Raw genomic sequence first — 21,667 nt, 5'->3', positions numbered from 1 at the left:
ATTTACCCCCCAGCCCTACTATTACATTTAGCAGAGCAAGGAACATGGGATCTGTATTGGATCCAACTAGTCCTGAAATAAGAACTAAACCAAACTGGCTCAAACCCAAATCAGGTTTTTATAAATGCTCCACATGCCGTGCATGTAGATTTGGGGTGAACAAAACTGAATATCTGACTCCATTCTGTCCAACACCACAAAAAATAATGGGCAATTATAATTGTAAGACTGAATTCGCAGTCTACGTTCTCAATGTACCTGTGGTCTCAATTATATTGGAAGTACCAAGCTACAGGTGCAGGTGAGAATTTTACAGCATTTACGTGCAATTTTGCACAGTGACCCTAATTATCCTGTGGCACGCCACTTCAAACAGATGCATGGAAACAACTTATCCTGTTTGCAATATTATGTGGTATCCTCCGTCCCAAAACAGCGCAGAGGAGGAAACAGAGAGGCATTACTCAGAAGATTAGAGACTAAGTTCATTCTCAACTTCGATAGTAAATGTCCAAATGGACTCAATAACACGGAAGACATGTACACCTGTCTTTAATATTCTTAATTGTTGCCGCATGGTCTGATAATAATTGCATGTATTCAAGAATGAACTATGGATCTGATCGCAAATATCCTACAATATGTAGGTTTTTAACAATTGGTTTTTGTAAGGAGATCTAGGCCTCCCTTCATTAAGTATAGGAGAGTTGTCAACATCTTACCTTGCCAATTTGCACTATGGTCAGGAAAAAGTACAGTGGTTTGTGTACTGAAGATGGGGAAGATGTAAATGCCATGGACATGTTTCTTGGTTTCAAACTGAATCTAATATCTGATGTCGCAACCTATTTCTTCTTTTTTCTGCCTTGTTATTTCAAAATGTATTTATATTTTGAAATTATTTTATCCTGCACTATTTCTTGCACAGAATTGCTGCTATGCTCTATGTTGCACATTCTTTTTAACCAGTATCTTGATTGAAGCAAGTTTTTCTATTCATTTATGCAGTTAGGAAGGTCGAGTTTTTCTTGCACATAACATTTCATATATGGATTCATCCAGTAATATATATATGTAAAACAAGACTTTACAAGGAATGGATTGTAAATAATTATGCAATCGAATTTTGATTACGATATTTGAAAATAATAATTTTTTGCCTTTTTTACGAAATATAAACAAAAGGGTTGATTTCGTTATAATTGGGTAGCAATGCAAGTGTTATTTAAGTTTGTAACATTTGAAAAATTGAGCCCATGTAGAAAGTCGTTTAGTCTGTCTACTAGCTTTATGGTGAACTTGCTGACCATGTGACCTGAGTAGGAAGGGCATAACATTTAAATGGCTACAACCTAAAACAGTCTCTATGTGATCAAGGGCTTCCGAGCCCGAAACGCGTCATCTGTCGATTGCTGCTGTGATAAGGTTGAATAAATAACATCTTGCCTACAAAGAAGTGGTTTGCTTCTCCTTCTTCGCCGCCGAGGCTTTGGTGGAAGTGGTCGGAGTATTTGTTTTGATACACACATATATATATATATATGTATGTAACTATAAAAAAGGTAGATAAACCGAAAAGAGGTACAAAAAAGGAAAAAATTAGGCCTAGCCCTTGTACTATTTTGTAGCCTATAGGTGTCCTTTTGAAAAAAGGACCCAAATGTAGAGCACCAACCAATCAGATCAGCCTCACCCTGTAGAACCTTCCTGAGAAAGCTCAGAGCCTCAGATTTTCCTAGCCGTTGTATAGCTCATGACATATGCTAAAAAAGGGGTGAGCTTTCCCAGGGGAGGCGGGTGGGCGCATGGGAATCTATGAAAGTTACCAATACTGGAGAACTAAAGTTACAGGTAAGTAACTTGTTTCTTACTCCAGTATTGGAACTTTCATAGATTCCCATAGCTTGTATCAGAGTAGATAGCAGTAGTACACATCACATTTCGTGTATAAAATTCCAGTAATCTCACATAATCAAATACAATGACACCATCATATTCTAGTACATGTAAAAAACTCAACAATATAAATAACGAAATGTGAATGAAAAGGAAGGAGGGTAGAAAGGAAAACTCACCGCTCACTGGAAGAGATTTCTCAGGACCGCTTGCCAAACAGCTGCATCCCCTTTAGCGGAGGAGTTCAAGCAGTAGTGTCTTGTAAAGGTATGAGTACTGCTCCAGGTGGCCGCTCTGCAGAAGTCCTTTATCGATACTCCTGCAAACAACGCCGTTGAAGAGGAGATAGACCGCGTGAAGTGTGCTTTAACCTGTCCTTCCAGGGGCTTCCCCGCCGCCTGGTGGCAGAAACGGATTGCACTAGATATCCATCTGGAGATCCCCTGCTTTGATAACGGAAACCCCTTTCAAGGGGCTCCAAAAGCCACAAACAGCTGAGGTGACTTCCTAAACCCAGCCATGCGTTGAAGATAGAATTTGAGACATCTCTGGACGTCTAGAGAATGTAGTGCTCTCTCAGCCGGAGTGGAAGGCCGAGGAAAAAATTAATTCAGAACAACTAGTTCATTCAAATGAAAGTCCGTAGGTACTTTTGGAATAAATTTGGGGTTCATTCTAAGGATTAAGGTATCATTCTTGAACTGTAGAAAGGGCTCTTTAATGGTCAGAGCCTGCAGTTCCCCCACTCTCCTCGCCGATGTGAGAGCGAGGAGAAGGGCCACCTTCCATGACAAGAATTTCAAGTCAGATTTATGAATCGGTTCAAAAGCAGGCCTCATTAGTTGGGCCAGGACCACATTTAGATGCCAAACAGGAGGTGGTCGGATTGGTGGAAACACCCTGAACAGTCCTTTCAAGAATTGTTTTATGACTCTTGTTGACAAAAGTGAAGGACTAAACCCGGTCCTTCTATACCTGGAGATTGCCGCCAAGTGGACCTTGATGGAAGAATGGGCAAGACCTGTCTGAGCTAAAGACAGGATATATGGCAAGAGTTGGTGTGGATCAGATGAAAAAGGGTGCACCCCTTCTCGCTGGCACCATACGCAGAAGCGTTTCCACTTTGCTCCATATGTCCTATTCGTGCTAGGCGCTCGCGCCTGAGCCAAGATGAGTCTGCATTCTTCAGGAATGTCTAGATCTCGGAACTCTGTGCTCAGGAGCCATGCTGCCAATTGAAGTGAGTCCGGGTTCGGGTGGAGAACCTGTCCGTTTGACATGGACAGAAGCGACTGGCAGGGTCGGAGATGTATGGGATGGTCCTGAGACAGAAGGAGAAGTTCCGTGAACCAAAACTGGCGAGCCCAGGCGGGAGCAATCAGAATCATCCTGCATTGGTCGATTTTGAGCTTCCTGAGGACTCGTGGAATTAGTGGGAACGGAGGAAAGGCGTAACAAAATGTGCCGGACCAAGACATCAAAAGCGCATTCCCCAGCGATGCCCGATGGTGTTCCCTGCTTGCATAATACCGGCATTTCTTGTTTGCCGGCGTGGCGAACAGGTCGATCGCTGGTGTGCCCCAGTGGGCGAATATCTCCTTGATCACTGAATCGTCCAATTCCCATTCGTGAGACATCACTCTTAGGCGACTCAGAGTATCCGCCTTTGTATTGTCCACACCTGGCAGATGCTCTGACACCAGCACGATGTTTTGCGAAATCGCCCATTTCCACAGCAGCTGAGCTTCCTTGGACAGCTGTGTCGATCTTGTGCCACCCTGTTTGACACAGTGCATGGCTGTGGTGTTGTCTGTACGCACTAGGATGGAAGAGTTCCTTATCCTTGGTAGGAATGCTAGCAAAGCGAACCGAATGGCTCTCAGCTCTAGAATATTGATATGTAGACGACGTTCCACCGGCGTCCAATGCCCACTGACTTGGAGGTCTTGCATGACCACTCCCCATCCCTGAAGGGAGGCATCTGTTGTAATGACTTGAGGGGCTAGAGGCAATCTGAAACTGAGACCCACCGAGAGGCGAGAACCTTTTATCCACCAGGCAGCCGCCCGTTTCATCTGTATAGTGACCTTGACCTTGTCGTTGAAAGACCCGTCCACTTGCCTCCACTGGAGGTCTAGTTGTTCTTGGAAGGGACGCATTCGCAGTCTGCAGTACGGAATCAATTGAATACAAGATGAAATCGACCCTAGAAGAGACTTGTACATCCTGACCGACACGGACTGCCTCTTTTGTAGCCGACTGGCCGAAGAAATGAGTTTTGTTTGTCTTTCCTCTGATGGGAAAGCTTTGCAAACCTGCGTATCTATAAGAGCGCCCAGGAATTTCACCGAATTGGCCGGCCGAAGGACCGACTTTTCTCTGTTGAGCTGGAATCCTAGTTGATCGAAGAGAAGCAAACATGTCTCTACTGCTCTTGTAGCCTCTTGATAACTCGGTGCCTTTAGCAGCCAGTCGTCCAAGCATGGGAAAACCTCTAGCGACTGTCTTCTCAGAAAAGCTGCCACGGGGCCAGCACCTTCGTGAATATCCTTGGCGTTGATCTCAGCCCAAATGGGAGCACCATAAATTGGAAGTGACTCTTGCCCACTGTGAAGCGAAGAAAACGTCTGAGCTGGGTGGATTGGGATATGGAAGTAGGCATCTTCCAGGTCTAACGTTGCCATAATGTTTCCTGGATTCAGGAGGCGCAAGATATCCTGGAGTGTAATCATCTGAAAGGAAAGTTCATGAGATAGTTGTTGAGCTCCATTAAGTCCAGGATTGGACGCCACTTGTCCTTGGTCTTTTGAATCAGGAAAAACCTGGAATAGAAGCCTTCTCCTCTTTGCAATAGAGGGACACGCTGTATCGCCCCTTTCTGAAGCATTTGTTGAACTTCCATTTGCAGAAGGCTTAGGTGTTTTGTAATGGTGGCGTGGGGAGCTCTGTACGGTGGAAGATCCTGAAACTCCAATGTGTGTCCTTGACGGATGATGTTCAATACCCACTGATCCGATGTTATTAGTTCCCAGCTGCTCAGATGTAGAGATCCTGCCGCCCACAGGTGACACATGGGGCAGAGGAACAGTTGGCAGAGTCACGAGGCCGCTATTGACGCTTGGAGGCGTCCCTGCCTGGACGACCCTGCCGCCCGCGTGAGTTCTGGCGAGAGAAAGATTGCGATTGACGCTGATAGTACTGGTTACCGTACTGAGGCCTGTACGATTGCGATTGTTGAGTATAGCGTTGTTGTTGGTAACCGCCTCTTGTTGATGTGAATCCTCTTCCTCCACAGAAAGGTGTCTTCCTATACTGTAATGTGCCTAAGGACCGAGACGTCTCCGTGTCCTTCTTTATTCCCTGTAGAGCCTCATCAACATGTTTCCCAAACAGCATGTCCCAGTCAAAGGGTAAGTCCAGGATTTTATTTTGGACTTCTGGGCGGAACCAGGTTGCTCGCAACCAGCCCTGTCGTCTAAGAACCGCCGCTCCCCCTAGAGCGCGGAAAGCGGTGGTAGCGATGTCCATCGCGCACTCAATCATTTCAGATGAGGAACGTTGTCCCTCCTCCAAGAGTTTCTGGGCCTCAGCTTTAGGGTCGCTTGGGAGCTGATCCAGGTATGGAGAGATATCGCTCCACATTTGACGGTCGTACCGTGCTAGGATTGCTAGGGCATTGGAAGCCCTGAACAGCAAACTTGAAATAGACGAAAAACGCTTCCCTGCGTTATCTAATCGTCTTCCTTCTCTGTCCGGCGGAGCTGTAAGAGGAGCCGATGGATTGCGTGACTTTCTTTGAGCCGCTTGCGACAACACCGAATCCAGTCTTGGTTGTCCAATAAGGCAAGCTGGACTGTCATCTGGTGCCTTATATTTCTTTTCTAAACGTGGAAAGTTGGAATAACCGTAGCCGGCGTCTGCATGACCTTCTTTCCCTCTTTCCATATGTGTTCCACAATGGGAATGGAGCGGACAGCCTTGCGATATGATTTTTAAAATCGTATAAGAAACAATCTGTAATAGTTGAACGCATGGAGAGCTGAAACCGTGCTGTGGCTCTATCCATCAAGTTGTGTAAACCTCCCACGTCCGCCGGAGGTGAGTCAACCGGGTCCGGTATTGGCGACGCCGGATCCGGAATCACATATTGATCCCATTCAACATCTGGATCCTGAGCCTGATTATGCTCTTCCTCATCCTCTGAAGTGTCAACCTGGGTAGGCTCTACCCTCTGAGGAATATCTACAGCCTCATCCACCTGCTGTGGCCGTGAAGAGGAAGTAGTCGACGTCTGTGGTTGCTCCGGTGCCTGTCCTTGTACTGGAAGCGCCGCTTGCCTGCCACGATATTCCTCCAACATAGCTCGCAAGTCTGTGAGCAGAGACAACGGCATAGAAACCATACCCTGCTGGTTCGGTACTTCTTGGTATTGTACGCGATCCTCTTGCTGCTGTTGTTGTTGATAAAAATATTTGTTCTCAGGCTCTGAGTCATGATTCTTTAGGTGCAACTGTGATGGGCTATACGCATCCCCAAATTCACCATCCTCCTCTTCCGAGTAATCCTCTTCATCAAGCAATAAGGCCGGAGGCAATGAAGGTACCTTCCTTGACGAAGTCATCTCCGGTGTAATCCGTCTATTCAGCCCTCTCCAACAACGACCATTCCATCGTCAACAGTGGCGTTGTCGAGGTGGACTATAGAATTGGTCTTGTCGTCGAGTTCATCGTCGACGGGACTGAGGTCGTCGACGTCTTAGTCGACGCTAATGTAGTCGACGTCTTCATGGATGGTGTAATTGTCGTCGTCGACTATGTTACCCTCGTCGACGTAAGCTTCTTCTTCGATGGCAAAGGAAATGCAGTCGTCGTAGGCAAACTCGACGACGATGCCGTCGACGAGGTCTTCGCATCTTTACTCCTGCCAGCTGAAGTCCCCTCCACAGCTGGCTTCTTGAAAGATTTCGAACCATCAGCCTGATGGGATGGCCCAGCGAAGCCATCTTCCTTCCTTGACTTTGGTACCTGAGGTACCGGCCTCTCCCTCTCCTTTTCACTTCCGTGAGGAGATTTGTTAGGCCCAGGCTTGCCAGACCTGTCAGAGGTCCCACGCACAGCCTTAGAGGGGGGTTCCGAAGAAACTGAAGCAGAGGACCTACCCCTCTTCTGTGACCTCTTTGAAAGTAGATGAAGCATCGTCTTCATCACTGGAAATACATTTCTCTCCTGTCATCATCTTCTGCAACCAAATCAGCAGACGCCCCTCACGGTCACGTAAGGTCTTAGTTGAAAAGGTTTTGCAGATTTTACAGTCTGCCACCTTATGATCTGGTATAAGCAGTAAATACAATCCTTATGCTTATCCTCAGTAAAAAGTCGTTTTTTCGAACATGTGGCACAAGGCCTGAAGAGGCTTTTCTTCTCCTTGTCTGCATTATCACAAATGTAAAGATTTCCTGAAAAGTTTTTGAAGAAAACAGTACCTCAATAGAAAACTAGAGCAGAGCTCTAGGGAGACTCCCTATCACCAACGTGCGGTAGAAAATCTGAGGCTCTGAGCTTTCTCAGGAAGGTTCTACAGGGTGAGGCTGATCTGATTGGTTGGTGCTCTACATTTGGGTCTTTTTTCAAAAGGACACCTATAGGCTACAAAATAGTACAAGGGCTAGGCCTAATTTTTTCCTTTTTTGTACCTCTTTTCGGTTTATCTACCTTTTTATAGTTATATATATATATATATATATATATATATATATATATATATATAATTTACCGAGGCTCCCATTCCGACGACTGGGAATGATACAAGCTATGGGAATCTATGAAAGTTCCAATACTGGAGTAAGCATTAACGATCTAGGATCTGTATAAGGGAGACAAAGGTTGGTAAATACTGCCAGGTGACGAGGCGGAATAAGGAAGAATACAGAACAGTAGGAAAGAAATACACAATATGAACACCTGGCAGAAAATGACAGATCAGATTTTACATACATTTTGGACGAGTTCTCGTGGATACTTGAGCTGGAGCATAGGATGGCGCAGAATGGATGAGACTTCCTTTAATTAGGTCATAATATGGACTATACCCTGGAATCACGGAGCAATAATAGGCTCAGGCCTCAGCAGCCACTCCTCAGGTCACAAACAAAACACATTACAGGAATGCACTCCCTGAACACCACTGGGGATGATGTCTGCTTTCATCTAATCAACAGGTGAGGGTCCCGAGTAACGGAGAAGAGGAATACTCATATGAGACACAGGAGTCTGCGGTGAGAAGAGAAATCACCTCCAGCCCTAGGACCCTCCGAAGGAGAAGAGGCACGTCCCCATTAACCTTGGGGCCACAGCCATGCTCCCTGGAGAACCAGACTGCAGGCATGCTTGTGCGCAAATAGTAATGCACCCAGATTATGCACTCAAATTGTCTTAACATAAAAGCCAGAGTAAACACACATTGCAGCCATAAGCGAGCCGGTCCCATGGCAGACGTGGCCACTACTATCAGTACAGCAACCTTCCTGCTGACATGCAAAGGCTCCGATAGTACCGAAGACAGGGCAAACACAAAACATTAACAGCTATATACTGTTACCAATAAATACAATACACTCCGGCTCCACACGTGGTGCAAGATTGTCATTTCTAAGGCACTGTATGGGATTCGCCTGCAGCGCCCACATTATCCATTCAAAAGCATGAACCCATGTGTGCCTGAGCAGAGGGGGCTGTAGGGGGCGCCGGCGCTTCCTCAAATGCGGACCTGAAGTGGAAAGAACACAAGTGATTGATTATTCAGGGATTGGATTATCATGGTGTGTGGGGGAGAAACTGCTACTGGAGGCTAAACTGCGGAATGGTTGGGATTCTCCCACTGAACAAGCGAGATGGCTGGTTCCTCGGGCAGGGCGTGGGGGCGGCTTGTGGCTCTTTAAAGAGGTCTACCTCATACGTGGAACGCAGCGCTACTCTGAGAGGAAGTCGCGGAGGGCCAGCTCTGTTGCTATTCCTGTAGGAGGGGAGGCGCTTTCACCTTCACAGCGCTTCAACTCCCTTCCCTGCTGCTGCTCCTGTGAAGAGAGGCTACCGGGGTCTGTTCTACCTGCACCTCCCACCCCCTTCCACAAGTGTCGCTCCTGAAAATGGTCCACCGGGAGAGGGGGGAGGGTCAGGGGGAGGGGGCGTAAGTTTGCTCAAGGGACAGAGTCGGAAATGACAACAGTGCCCACCCCTGCAACAGACACGATAGGAATGACAAAAACATGCCTTGAAAGAAAAAAAAGAAAAAAAAACGCCTACCGCTGCATGACGGAAAAAGGGGCGGAGCTAAAAAAAACACAAACTCTTACGAATCTGCTCCAAGAATGATTGACACATCTCTCTTACAATGGCTAGCCTCCATTTACGAAGCTAGCCAGTGGAAGAGAGAGGCAGGTTAAAGCTCCACTGTAGAAGTCATAAAATATTCGGCTCCGCCCACTGCTTCGCAGTGAGACAGTAGCCTCGACCTAAAAAAGTTACACATTTTGTATCCAGCAAGCACCATTCAGAATTCGATGTCCTACGAGGTCACTAGCTAAACCATAAAGAAAAGAAAAACATGCAGCATATACCATTCTAGTCAAATCAAATATGTGCCACAATGCACCACAAATATAAAAAAAAGGTTTTTTTCTCTCATCACTCACATGCACAATGTCATCCAAACTGTTGAAGATGTACTTTCGAGCCTCTTTAGACTTCATCCCAGTCTCAGTCTCATGTTCTTCCAGTGTCTGGAAAGGAAAAAATAAACTTGATTTCTACAGTAAAAATGTCAGATTTCCTTTTGCTCTTTTCAGCTGAAAATAGACTTTAATGTTACTGATATGTGCAGAGACTTGAAATGTTGCACTCAAGCTCCATCGACAAAACCAAAACTCCTCGGCCTAACTGCATCTAATAAGTAGGTGCAACAAAACCCCCAAAGTAAACTAAAGTTTTCTAGCTTTCAATAATTTGATCTCATATTAATCATTTACGCTTGAAGCCAGCATGTGGCAGCAGAAACTAAGGATTCCTAGTTAGAAACACAACTGAATACCGTCTCCAATTCACTGTGCATGCACATATACTATTTAGAATGCTCTGTTTCCTAAAGAGCTATTTCAACTAACTTGCTTTAAGGATTTAGCATTGTAACATGTACAGGAAATACTGTATAGCTCCACAGATTTTATCTTTACTAAGCAAATGAAAAAAGCAATTAAAGAAACTAAATGTTTCAGCATGTGGATTCTCATGCCCAAAAGTAAAGTAGTACAATACCCTAACGAAACCAGGATTGGCAAAGCCAATCGGTCTGGGGTTAGCTGCCGACTTTTTGACTTTGCTAGTGCTCATGCGGTTTGTGAATGTTTTTGTATGACGATTTGAAAAGAGGCAGGATAGTAGTGTTAAGGGAGCTGCAAGGTGCTCACCTAACTGAAGCATTGTCTAAAAGCCTATGGAATACATTACGTGCCATGTAAGCTTCTGTTCGTGGCATGTAGTGCTGTAGATTCATATGCTCTGCATACTCAAGCCATCTAGTGTTGGGTCCGTAGTTGTGAAAGTTGTTATTCTTTGAAGAAGTTAGAGTCATAAGGTCGAGTAACTCCTCTTCTCTGTGGTAATTAGCATGGGCATCAACTCCACTGTTCAATTTCTTTCCTACTGCCAGGTCAGAAAAGAGTGTAAAGTCAGTGTTAAGTAATACGCTGACCATGCTAAATTAATAAATAGTGAAATAAATGTAATGAACTGCAACCATCACAGGTGTCTGAGAAGGAGGGTGGGCGCATGTGAATCTACAGCACTACATGCCACAAACAGGGTAAGTAACATTTTGCTCTGTGGCTGTAGATACACATGCTCTGCATGGATTGCAAAAGCAGTCTCTTTTGGGAAGTGGTGTCTAACCTGTGGGTGTTGCAGTGATTTCGAAATGGGTAAGTAGCACTGCCTGTCCTACAATGTGTTGCTGGCGTGCTAAAACATCTACAGAATGTTTGGTGAAAGTGTGTGGTGTGGACTATGAAGCTCCTTTACATATGTCAGTTATGGGAATATTCCTAAAAAGGCAATGGTTGCAACCTTTTTACGAGTAGTGTGCGCTCTGGGAGGAACAGGTTAAGAGGTTCAGGCATTAACATAGCAAATCTTAATGCATTTTACTATCCATCTGGCTATGCCGGATTTAGATATAGGTTTGCCTTTGTGTGGTGGTGAAAAGGCGACAAAATGTTGTATATAGAGATTATGAAAGTTTTAGTTCTATCAATGTTGAACATATGCGCTCTTTGGGCATCTAATGTATGAACAGTTTTATCCGCAGCAGAATCAAGTTGAGAAAAAAAGACTGGCAATTCAATAGATTGGTTGAGGTGAAATCGAAAGACTAGGTAGCAATTTAGGATTGGTGCGGTAGAATGGTTCTTCTAAGGTTTAAGCCCAGAGCTAACTAACACGTTTGATTGAAGCTATGGCAACTAAAAATGCCACCTTCAAAGATAGGAATTAAAGAGGGCTTGAGTATCGGGTCTTAAAAGGGGGACCCATGGGGCTTGTGAGTATTGCATTAAGGTTCCAGGAAGATGCAGAAGGAATCCTGGGTGGAATAGCGCTTTTAAGTAATTCCATTAAAGCTTTGAGAACTGGGATTTTGAAGAGCGAAAGGTGTTATCGATTTTGGAGATAGGCAGCCATAGCAGCAAGATGTAAGCGAATAGAAATGAATGCTAAACCAGCCTTTTGTAAGTGTAGTAGATAGCAGATGGTTTGTACTGTAGCTATGTAAGTGTCAATTTGTTTTGAGTGGCAGCAGCAAGCAAAACGTTACCATTTTGCTGCATAGCATGACTTAGTGGTGGGTCTATGTGCTTCCATAAGAATGTGTATACATTCTGCTGGTAAGTTAAGATAACCAAACTATGACCACAGGAGGCAGATTTGTAGATTAAGCGTTTTGGGATCTGTGTGTCTGATTGATCTGTAATTTTGAGTGACTTCTGTTGGGGAGCTTCTTGTGTGGAACTACAGCAAGGTTTAGTAATGCTGTGAACCAAGATTGACAAGCCCAGATGGGAGCTACTAGGATCACTGTTCGAGAAGTCTGCTTGAGCTTCTGAACCAGGAAGGGAGGGAGAGGCAGAAAAGCAAAGACAAATATTTTTGACCCATTCACCCACAGTGTGTTGCCTCTGAAAAGTGGATGTGGGTACCTGAAGGTGAAGTTTGGGCATTTCCGGTTTCTGCTGTGGCGAAAAGAATTGAGGGAACCAGACCTTTTGGAAGTAGGTTATGAGGACTTGTGGGCGGAGTTCCCATTCGTGGACTTGTTGCTGCAACCTGCTGAGCACGTCTGCAAATTTGTTGTCTGTTCCTGGAAGGTATTCCGCCAACAGATGAATGTAGTGACGTAGAGCCCAGTTCCAGATGGTGTGAGACAGCTGGAAGAGTTGTGCAGACTGTGCCCCCCAACTTGTTTTTGTAAGTAATACAAGGGTGTCATTGTCCGTCCAAATTAAGACAGCCTTGTGAGTCAGGTGGGGTAGGAATGCTTTCAATGCTAGGTGAATAGCCTGAAGCTCCAGGTAGTTGATGTGGAGAGACTGGTGCTTGACATCCCAGAGGCCTTGCACTGTGAGGTCTTCTAGGTGAGCACCCCATCCAGTCTGTAATGTGTGGCGAGAGTGATGTGAGGAATCAAGGTTCAGACAAGGCCGCCCCTTCAACAGGTTGGTGGTGTTCCACCATAGCAGAGAACGGTGAGTGTGGCTGTCAATCAACACTAAGTCAACTGACACTGACTGAGGCCACTACACAAGCTAGACATTCATGTAAAGAACGCATATGTAATCTTGCTTGGGGAACTATGGCAATACAAGAATCTATCATCCCTAGCAGACTCATTACAATCCTCACTGTGAGTTGTTGCTTTGTGTGAAACTGGGGCAGTAATGCCTGAAAGCTATGAATTTTTGTTGTATGGGGTAGGTTAATCCTATTTGTGCTTTTAGGATTGCCCCAAAGTATGGTTGTACTTGTAATGGTTGAAGGTGAGACTTGGGAATAGGTTCAGTAAACCCCAAACTGCAAAGATGATCTATTGTCATCTCAGTGTGTTGTTGGTACGGAAGAAGAGTGCTGGCCTTGGTGAGCCAGTCGTCAGGTAAGGTAATATGTGGACATTCTGTCTGCTAGGAGTTTGGTGAACACTCCAGGTGCGGTGGTTACCCTGAATGGCAGAACTTTGAACTGGTAATGTTTGGCCGCTAAGACAAATCTTAAGTATTTGTGACAAGCTGTGTGTATTGGTATGAATAAGTAGGCCTCTTTTAGGTTTAATGATACCATAAAACCGCTTTGTTGAAGAAGCAGAATGACGTCCTGTATGGTAACCATTAGGAAGTGTTCTGATAGGATGTAATTGTTTAAGAGCCTGAGATCCAAGACTGGCCTTCATGACCTATCCTTTTTCAGGATTAGAAAGTACAGAGGTTAACCCAGAATCCTGATGTTGAAGCGGGACGGGCTCTATAGCACTTTTGAGGAGAAGAGCTTGAACCTCTTGTTTGAGTAATGTTAGATGCTCTTGTGACAGCCTTTGAGTGAGAGTTGGCATGTTGAGTTGTCCGGTAATGAGCTCTAGGCAATAACCATGTTGGATAGTGGCTAATACCCACTTGTCTGATGTGAAGGATTGCCATTTGAGTAGGAAATTGAGATTTCTGTCTGCGACAGGCGGTATGTGTTCGGAGGGAAAGAGAGGGGAGTCATTGCTGGGTGGAGGGTGTTGCTTCACGGGGGAGGCACCCTTACTTCTAGCTATGGCATTGACACCTCTAAAGGAGCCCAACTAGTATTCCTTGATGTTTTTGTTGGGAGGTGGAGGCCTCTGAGGTGGATTTTGAGGCTCCACTGTAACCTGGGTGACAGAAGAAAAAAAACACGGGTAGCAGGTGCTTGAAATGATCCCACAGCTATGGCAGTCTCTGTATCCTTTTTTATCTTTTCTAATGTGGAGTCCATCTGAGGACCAAAAAGATGTACCTCATCACAGGGCATGTTTAACATAGATTGTTCAACCTCAGGTTTAAACTCAAAAGATTCTAAGCCAAGCATGTCGCTGTAGTAAAATGTTTGTGTTGACTCCTCTGGCTGTGTTGTCAGCAGTATCTAATGTGCACCATATGGAGGTAATAGTTATTATTTTCCCCTCAGAAACTAACTGTGAATCGGTTTTGTATGTTTCTCCAGGAGATATTGGAGTAGATCTTCCATTTCGTCCCAGTAGGCACGGTCATGTCGTGCGCCAATGGTTGGCAGCCTGAGCTGCCACTCTTTTCCCCGAAGTATCTATTCCTTTACCCTCCTTATCAGTAGGCGGGAACCTGTAGTGGTCTGAGAATCGGCACGCTTGCGTACTAGGTAGGTTGGCTGTAACTGTCCTTTAACAGAAATAAGCTCAGATAATGCAGTTTTGTATTTTTTATCTACCCTAGGCGTGACAACCCAGCTCTAATAGGGTCTTTAAATATGTCATCAGGATGCCGAAGCATGCCTTTTAATACGGGCAGGTATTGGGGAGCCCTACGTGTGGTGGAAGACGTGTCGAAGAGGAAAACCTCCTGACAGGAAGTAGCATCTTCAAGAGAAGAAGGGCAGGCAACATATAGATCAGGATCCGTGTCCGCAGGGGGATCAGTGTCATAGGTGTCTAAAGGGTCATCTCCCTTGTGCTCCTCCACCCCCCATACCCACCAGTATCTGACTGCGGAGACCCTTGTGGTGAGTCAAGAAAGTGGCTCTCCTGTAGGAGATGGTGGTGCAGGAGAGTGTGGTAGTGAGGGTAGTGGAGGTGTTAGCCTTGTCCATAGTCTTCCTCTTAGGAGAGACAGTCATGTCCAAAGCCTCTTCAATGGTAGGCTTCATTTTAGGTGGTGGAGGTGAGGAAGCAGTTGGCATGAGTTGTCCAGTATCTGCCTGGATATGTTTTTTCTTCTGGCATCTGTCCAACATTTCCTACAACTTATGCAGGACTGGATGCACCTGTGGCTCAGAACCAGGCTTGGAGCTCTGCTTCGAGAACTTTGGTTCTGAAGCTTTCAGCTTCGAGGTACAATGGGTGCTCGGTGTCGAAGTGGATAATGTCGACTACAGGCTGGGCACTGAAGATCGACCAGATGCCTGTTTGTCTTGGTCCGAAGAAGGGTCCAATAAAGGCGAGCCTCTGTTAAGGAGTCAGGTGTGACTTTAGTATTTTGATTGAAAAGCCAGAGGATGTCAACAGGTCGGCCATAGTCTGGAGGTGGCTTACCTCCAGACGAGACAAGCCTGAACTTCAGTAACCAATCGTTGAGGTATTTGGAGACTGGTACCCCCAGCCACCGCAGATATTCTGTGACCACCACCCCCGCCCCCTCAGATCTGTGGGGCCCGAATCAACTCCAGAGAAGTGATCCATGGTCCCCTTTTTTTGCTGGACATTGCTGTAGGTTAGAGGTAGGAACGAAGCGTGACTAGTGACTCAATCGTTTCCGCATGGGGTGAACAACTCGGCTAGAGGTGTTTGGGGCGTCACACAGCTCAGAGTGCTGGAAGTGGCAGGACGAAGAAGACCCATGCTTTGATTTTTATTGCTATTTGTTGGACTTCCTTAACTTAGCAGAATCCAGTGACCTTGATGAGAAATGTTCAGTGGAGTAGCCTTGCAAGCGAGAGCATGTCTGCAACCTTGACTTTGACCAGAAGAGTGAGCTGTTTTTCAGACTCCAGAGTTCAGCGACAGACAGATCGGCCTTGCCTTCATAGATGGCCTACTATGCGCAGCACAGACACAATGCCAAGTTGTATTTGGAGCAGAGTCCCCATAAACCAACATCATGGGTGTCCGTCACAGACCTCTATCTGTCACGGTCACACTAAGCTTCAGGGATGACATTAGCTACACACTTTCAGAAAACTTGGGGGGAAAAGGTCTGTCACGAATGAAATGATTCAGAAAAGCTCCAGATCACTATAGAAGGCGGAGAAAGAAACCGATGCAAGTTGCTACGAAAATGTATGTAGTTAGAATTCTCTTTTAGAAGCCCCAGCGCTTTTTGAATGGTAATAAGTAATGTGTGATAAATCATCATAGTAACACTGACAACCAGGGAGGATTGTTTGTGACATCAGTGAAGATTCTCAAGATGCAGAACTAGGATTCCAAGCAACATTTCCTTCAGCATCGTTGGAACCTCATTGATAGTCCTAATTAAGAGGATGTGGCTCAATAGCTAGAGCAGCCAACCTCAAAGCTGGGGAACAGGGTTCGAGTCTCGGCAGAGACGCTCAACATCTTGTGATTCTGGACAAATCACTTAATCTCCCAATGCCTAACAAAAATGAATGTGTCCGTTTGTAAAGCAACTGGTGCTCATGCAGGGCACTCTGATACCTATGGGTCGAGCTCACACTATATGAAACTCCCCCCTCCCCCGCCCAAAAAAAAGGCAGACTAGCATGCATATCCCTTATTCACAGTTGTAAATAAAAAACAAGTTACTTACCTGTACACGGTGGTTCTCCGGTATTGACATCTTTTATAGACTCGCATGCTTTAATCAGACGCCTCTTTGCTTAAGATATGTGGCTTTTAGCCTGCTATGTTCTCTATAAACTGTTTGTGAATTTGTATGCTTATTATTCTCTTCTTGGTTTACTGATGCTACAAGTTTACGTCATGGTGAGGCAGTTTCTGTTCTCTTATTGTGTTTTTTTTACTGCGAACTAGTCGGATTCAAGCATGTGAATCTATAAAAGATTCAATACTGGAGAAAAAACAAGTTACCTGTACACTGTGGTTCTCCAGTATTGATATATTTTAAAGATTCACCTGACCCTCCTTCTTCCCCGATTAGCCTCAGAGTTTTGTATACCTTTACACTTGTGCTCGAAAACTGAAGTAAGGTGGCTCTGTGGGGAAAGGGAACTCTGAGGTCTCAGCTGTGACTGCCTGCAGTTTGGATGTTCTAAAATTAGGCTGAAAAGTTACTTAAATGAGTTTTCTATAACATGGAGGTCTATGGTAATATTGTATTACACAGTCTTATGTTACTGTGGGACTCCATCCACGACGACTAGAATATTCAAGCATGTGGACCTATAAAAGATTCCATACTGGAGGAATATACAATTAGCAATTAACTTCATTTACACTGAAATATATCTCAAAGCTGTGTCAACCAAATAAATTCCTTTTAAAGCGTCTGCACTTAAATACTTATCTAAGCAATAATTCTTTGAAAATGTGTGTATGGATCTCCAGGTGGATGCCTTATGAATCTCAGTCAAAGGTGCATATGTAGCCTAGCCAGCAGATGCTGCTTTGCCTTGTGTACAGCAAGCTGAAGGTTTCGCAGGGAGTAGTTTGTTAGCTAGCTTATAACAACCAGCAATAGATGAAACTATCCACCTGGCTAACTGCATTGAAGAAGCCATACCAATTCCAAGAGGGCTGTAATTAACAAACAACTGTTCTGTCTTATGAATATTCTCTATTGTGTTCAATTAAAATGTAAGGACCCTCATAACATCTAAGCAGCTAAGCATTCTCTCTGCTGGAGGATTACTGAAAAAAATCAGCAGTGATATGGTTTAGTGTATATAAAAACCTGAAAGACTTTTGCTAAAAAAGGAGGGCTGTGTCCTTAATACTACTCCATTACTATGAAACTGTGTATAACCCTATTGAATAAAGAGCTCACTAACTCATCTCTCTGGAATGATTACATTCCAAAAAAGTTGCAATGAGGCCTTATGTATGGAATCAAATGGAGAAGCCTTTAATTTGGATAATACTAGATTACACTGCCATGGAGGAAAGAGGAGGATTTCAGTATCGTAAGAAAGATCTTTGTGCCATTTTCTTTCTATATACTGCAATAGCAGCACAATGGACCGTGATGTAAGCATACTGCAGTTCTGATGGGAATAAATAAATTCTCTTGACAGTTTATTGGGTCATGGTTGTCGAAGCATCAAATGACAAACTTCTTCTACTTAAAATGTGTCAGACTACCTTAAGGAAGGACGCTTAGCCTCTTTAAGAATGTTCATACAGTCTGGTTGTAAATTCCGAATGTTGTTACTGAACGATTTTAGGAGTCATGTTCCCAAATTTAATGACTATGTTTTGATACAGAATTTTGCCTTGCATTCATGATAAAATGGTCTGTTTGACCTGCAACATCTTATGTGGTCTCATGAAGAGGTAAAGAAGCTTTGGATAGCACCATTCTGGCAATATTAGAATAATCTTGCCACGGAAGAGTTTCAGTTTGACCAACAAGGATAAAATTAGTGCAATCAGAGAGAAAGCTTAGAGAAAATGGTTTGATCAAGATGGCATTGCCCAACGACTGGTTCCAACGCTCTTAACCCGTTGCCTGCTGATGACGGAACAGCTCCGTCATCAGCTGCGGTGGCGCTATGCTGATGACGGAGCGGTTCCGTCATGGCCTGCTCTGAGCGCCTGTGCGGTGCGAATTCCGCGCCTGCGCTGAGCGTTCCATTGAGCGGGGCGGGCCATGACGGAACCGCTCCGTCATAAGCACAGCGCCACCGATGCTGGTGACGGAGCGGTTCCGTCACCAGCATGCGGCCGCCGCGCGGTCGCCCCACCCCCTTAGCACTGCGGCGGAATAGCCGCCGCAGTGAAGGGGTTAACGTGTAACTTGGATTTGTTTTTGTTTTGCCCAGTGGCAAATTTTCGTTGAAGAAGCCCCAGCCCTGAAAAACATCTAGCAAGCCCACTTATCCAGTTCTTATTCGACATGGTCTACGAAGTATCTGCTTAGAAGATCCGCTTCACAGTTTTTCCAGACATGGCAGATTGTTTGAATTGCTAAGTTTTTTGGTAGGAGTTGATGTCAACTTGCTGGAGACTCAAGTGACAGTGCTTAATATTGCGCCTCCTCCTTGTTTAGACACTGCATAGTTATGGTATTGTCTATTGTATCCATCCTGTTAAGGAAGCATCCATCACAATAGTTTGGCTTGGCAGATCCTGATGGGAGAGAAAATGCCTTTAATAGATCACTTCTCTTGTACCACCATTGGATCCGAGACTGTTTGGCAGGAGTCATGAGAACTACTTTGTCTGCCTAATCGTCTTTCTATTGGAAACACTGATCCGCTAGGCACTGTGCTTATTGCTTCATACTAAGAAGTACATTAGTGACTAGAAAAATGCATGATGACAAAGGCCCCAACAGGGATGAAATGAGTTATTGGTTGTGGTTTGGCAGCACTGGGTGACATTTCTGCAAACGTATACACCCTTTTTCATCCAAAATGACACACTTCTCCCTTTTGGGTACATAGAGTTGCCCCATGGTAGTTGAAAAGCTGTACTGAGGAGGACGTTTATTCCTAGAAGTTGATATGCAAACCCAGACATTACAATAAGCCAACCATGGTATCAAAGTTTAACTCTGCCTGATGAGCAGACTATGCTTTTATCAGCCAGTCCAGGAAGTGAATCGATGTAGATCGTTTAACGTTGGAGATGAGCCACTGTATCCACAGGCATGCGTTTCGAGAAGATCCTAGGAGTAAGTTTCAGTCCAATGTGTAGCACCCTGTACTAATAAGGAGCCTGGAGCACTTTGCTTCCACTGATGTGTGAAGGTAAGCATTATGTAGATCTACAAAACATATCCAGTCTCTGCTCGTAAGCTGTGGATGTATCTGGTGCAGGGCTCGCATCCTGAAGGTTTGTTTCTTGATCCACTTGTCAGCCTGCCTTAGATTGAGGATCGTCCTAACTCCTCTCTGGATTTTTCTTGGAAACCAAAAGATACCTGAAATAGAATCCTTTTACTCTCCGACATGGAGGAGCCATTTTTATTGCAAATTTTGGAGCAGAGATTTTACCTCCTTTCTTAATAGCAGCAAATCATGTTTTGGTGCTGAATTTGGAGGTATTGATGGATGAAGCACTTTGGAATGGATTGTGTAATTACAGTGAGTGATCTGCAAAACGCATTGGTCGGTGGTTATCAATCTCCACTCGTCCAGATAGTTTGATACACTCCATCCTTTCGGAGTGGGAAATAAAGCAGAGGGAGTGCATTTACGCTCTTTAGATTAAGAGTGTGACTTGGATGTATATGAAAGCTGGTGCTGTTATGGCGGTCTCTGCAATAGCATTGGGACTGATGTGAATGAGAATGAGAATAGAAGGACCCTTCAAAGGGATTTAACACCGTCTTGGCTGGCATATGGAATCCATTTTGTCTCAGATCTCCAATCTTAACTGCTTTAAGAGTTTCAATTCTTTCTTCACGCACCACTTTTAGTCATCTGTGTGAGGACTAAAAAGGACTACTCTAGTGAAGGGGAAATGCACAAGTTATTACTTCTGTAACAATATAGCTGTAAGAGACATTAGTTAGTGATATATTCCGTACGTTAGAATATCCCCAGGCGTCAGACTGGATCCGGAATTTGTTTTGGTCAGCAGTATCCCTGCGCGTTGGTAGGTGGCGTCGTACAGCTCCGTGTCAGTCGCTGGCGTGTTAAGCACAGAGATGACGTCACGGAGACTACTTAGGCGCCACACATGCGCGCTGAATTCCGTTCTGTACACTACCTTCCGCGCCAGGAACGCAGAGCCATGCAATAAACTTAACACTGGTGCCAGGAAACTAGGGCCCTGAAAGGGATAACAAACGTGGAAATCAGTCCGCAGAACGGGGAGGATGGGTGGGGCGGTAAGGTATCTATCACTAACTAATGTCCCTTACAGATATATCGTTACACAAGTAGTAACTTGTGCATCTGAAGAGACACGTTAGTGATAGATTCCTTACCTTAGAATAGATACCCCAGAAATACCAACCCCGGTGGTAGGTCTGCGAACAAGATTACACTAGAAACTCACGGAGAACAGAACAGCCAAAGAAGCCGTCTCTCTGGACTTGACTGTCAAGACAGTAATGCTTGGTAAACGTGTGCAGCGAAGCCCACCTAGCAGCCTGACAAATGTTCTGCAAGGCAACGCTGCGTCCAAAGGCAGTAGTAGCTGCTGTTGCCCTGGTAGAATGGGCACGCAGCCGAACAGGAGGCTCCTTCTTGGCCAGCGAGTAACATGCTTTTATGCACAGAACAACCCACCTAGAGATGGTTCGTTTGTGCACAGCCCGACCTTTTTTGGCGCCCACGTAGCCAACAAAGAGTTGGTCATTCACCAGGACCTGTTGAGTGCGCTTCAGATAGAACAAGAGCGCATGTTTTGGGTCCAGATGGTGGAGTCTCTCTTCCGCTTTCGAAGGATGCGGAAAGAAGGTGGGCAAAGTGATGGTCTGCCCGATGTGGAAGGGCGTGACAACCTTTTGCAAGAATGAAAGAAAGGACCTTAAAACCACATTGTCCGGATGAACAGAAAGGATGTTTGGAAGAAAGAGCCTGGAGCTCACTCACTATTCTGGCAGAGGTGATAGCTACCAGGAAAGCCGTCTTAAAAGTAAGAAGTCGCAAAGGACAGTTATGAAGGGGCTCGAAGGGAGCGCACATCAGATATGTCAAGATGAGGTTTAAGTCCCATTGAAGCATTTTGAACAGCACAGGAGGAAATCTGTGCATAATGCCTTTCAGGAAACGTTTAACAACCGGGCCATTAAAAAGAGAAGGCTGATGTGGAAGCCGTAGAAAGGCAGAGATGGCTGAAAGATAACCTTTGACAGTGCCCAGAAAAGCCCTGC

At 45.0% G+C, this 21,667-nt stretch overlaps 1 protein-coding gene across 3 annotated transcripts in view; it reads right to left on the bottom strand.

Annotated features, from left to right (window-relative positions):
* HIPK3 (homeodomain interacting protein kinase 3) overlaps positions 1-21,667 on the bottom strand; it is a 565,819-nt gene that overhangs the window by 271,196 nt on the left and 272,956 nt on the right. For all 3 annotated transcript variants that reach the window (XM_086955870.1, XM_086955868.1, XM_086955869.1), the window contains exon 5: positions 9,587-9,673. In XM_086955870.1, the coding sequence (XP_086811996.1) occupies positions 9,587-9,673 (87 nt within the window). The remainder of the gene's footprint in view (positions 1-9,586; positions 9,674-21,667) is intronic.

The sequence above is a fragment of the Lissotriton vulgaris genome, chromosome 2_1 (assembly GCF_964263255.1).
Source record: "Lissotriton vulgaris chromosome 2_1, aLisVul1.2, whole genome shotgun sequence".
NCBI lineage: Eukaryota > Metazoa > Chordata > Amphibia > Caudata > Salamandridae > Lissotriton > Lissotriton vulgaris.
This window is presented reverse-complemented; position numbering and strand designations above follow the sequence as displayed.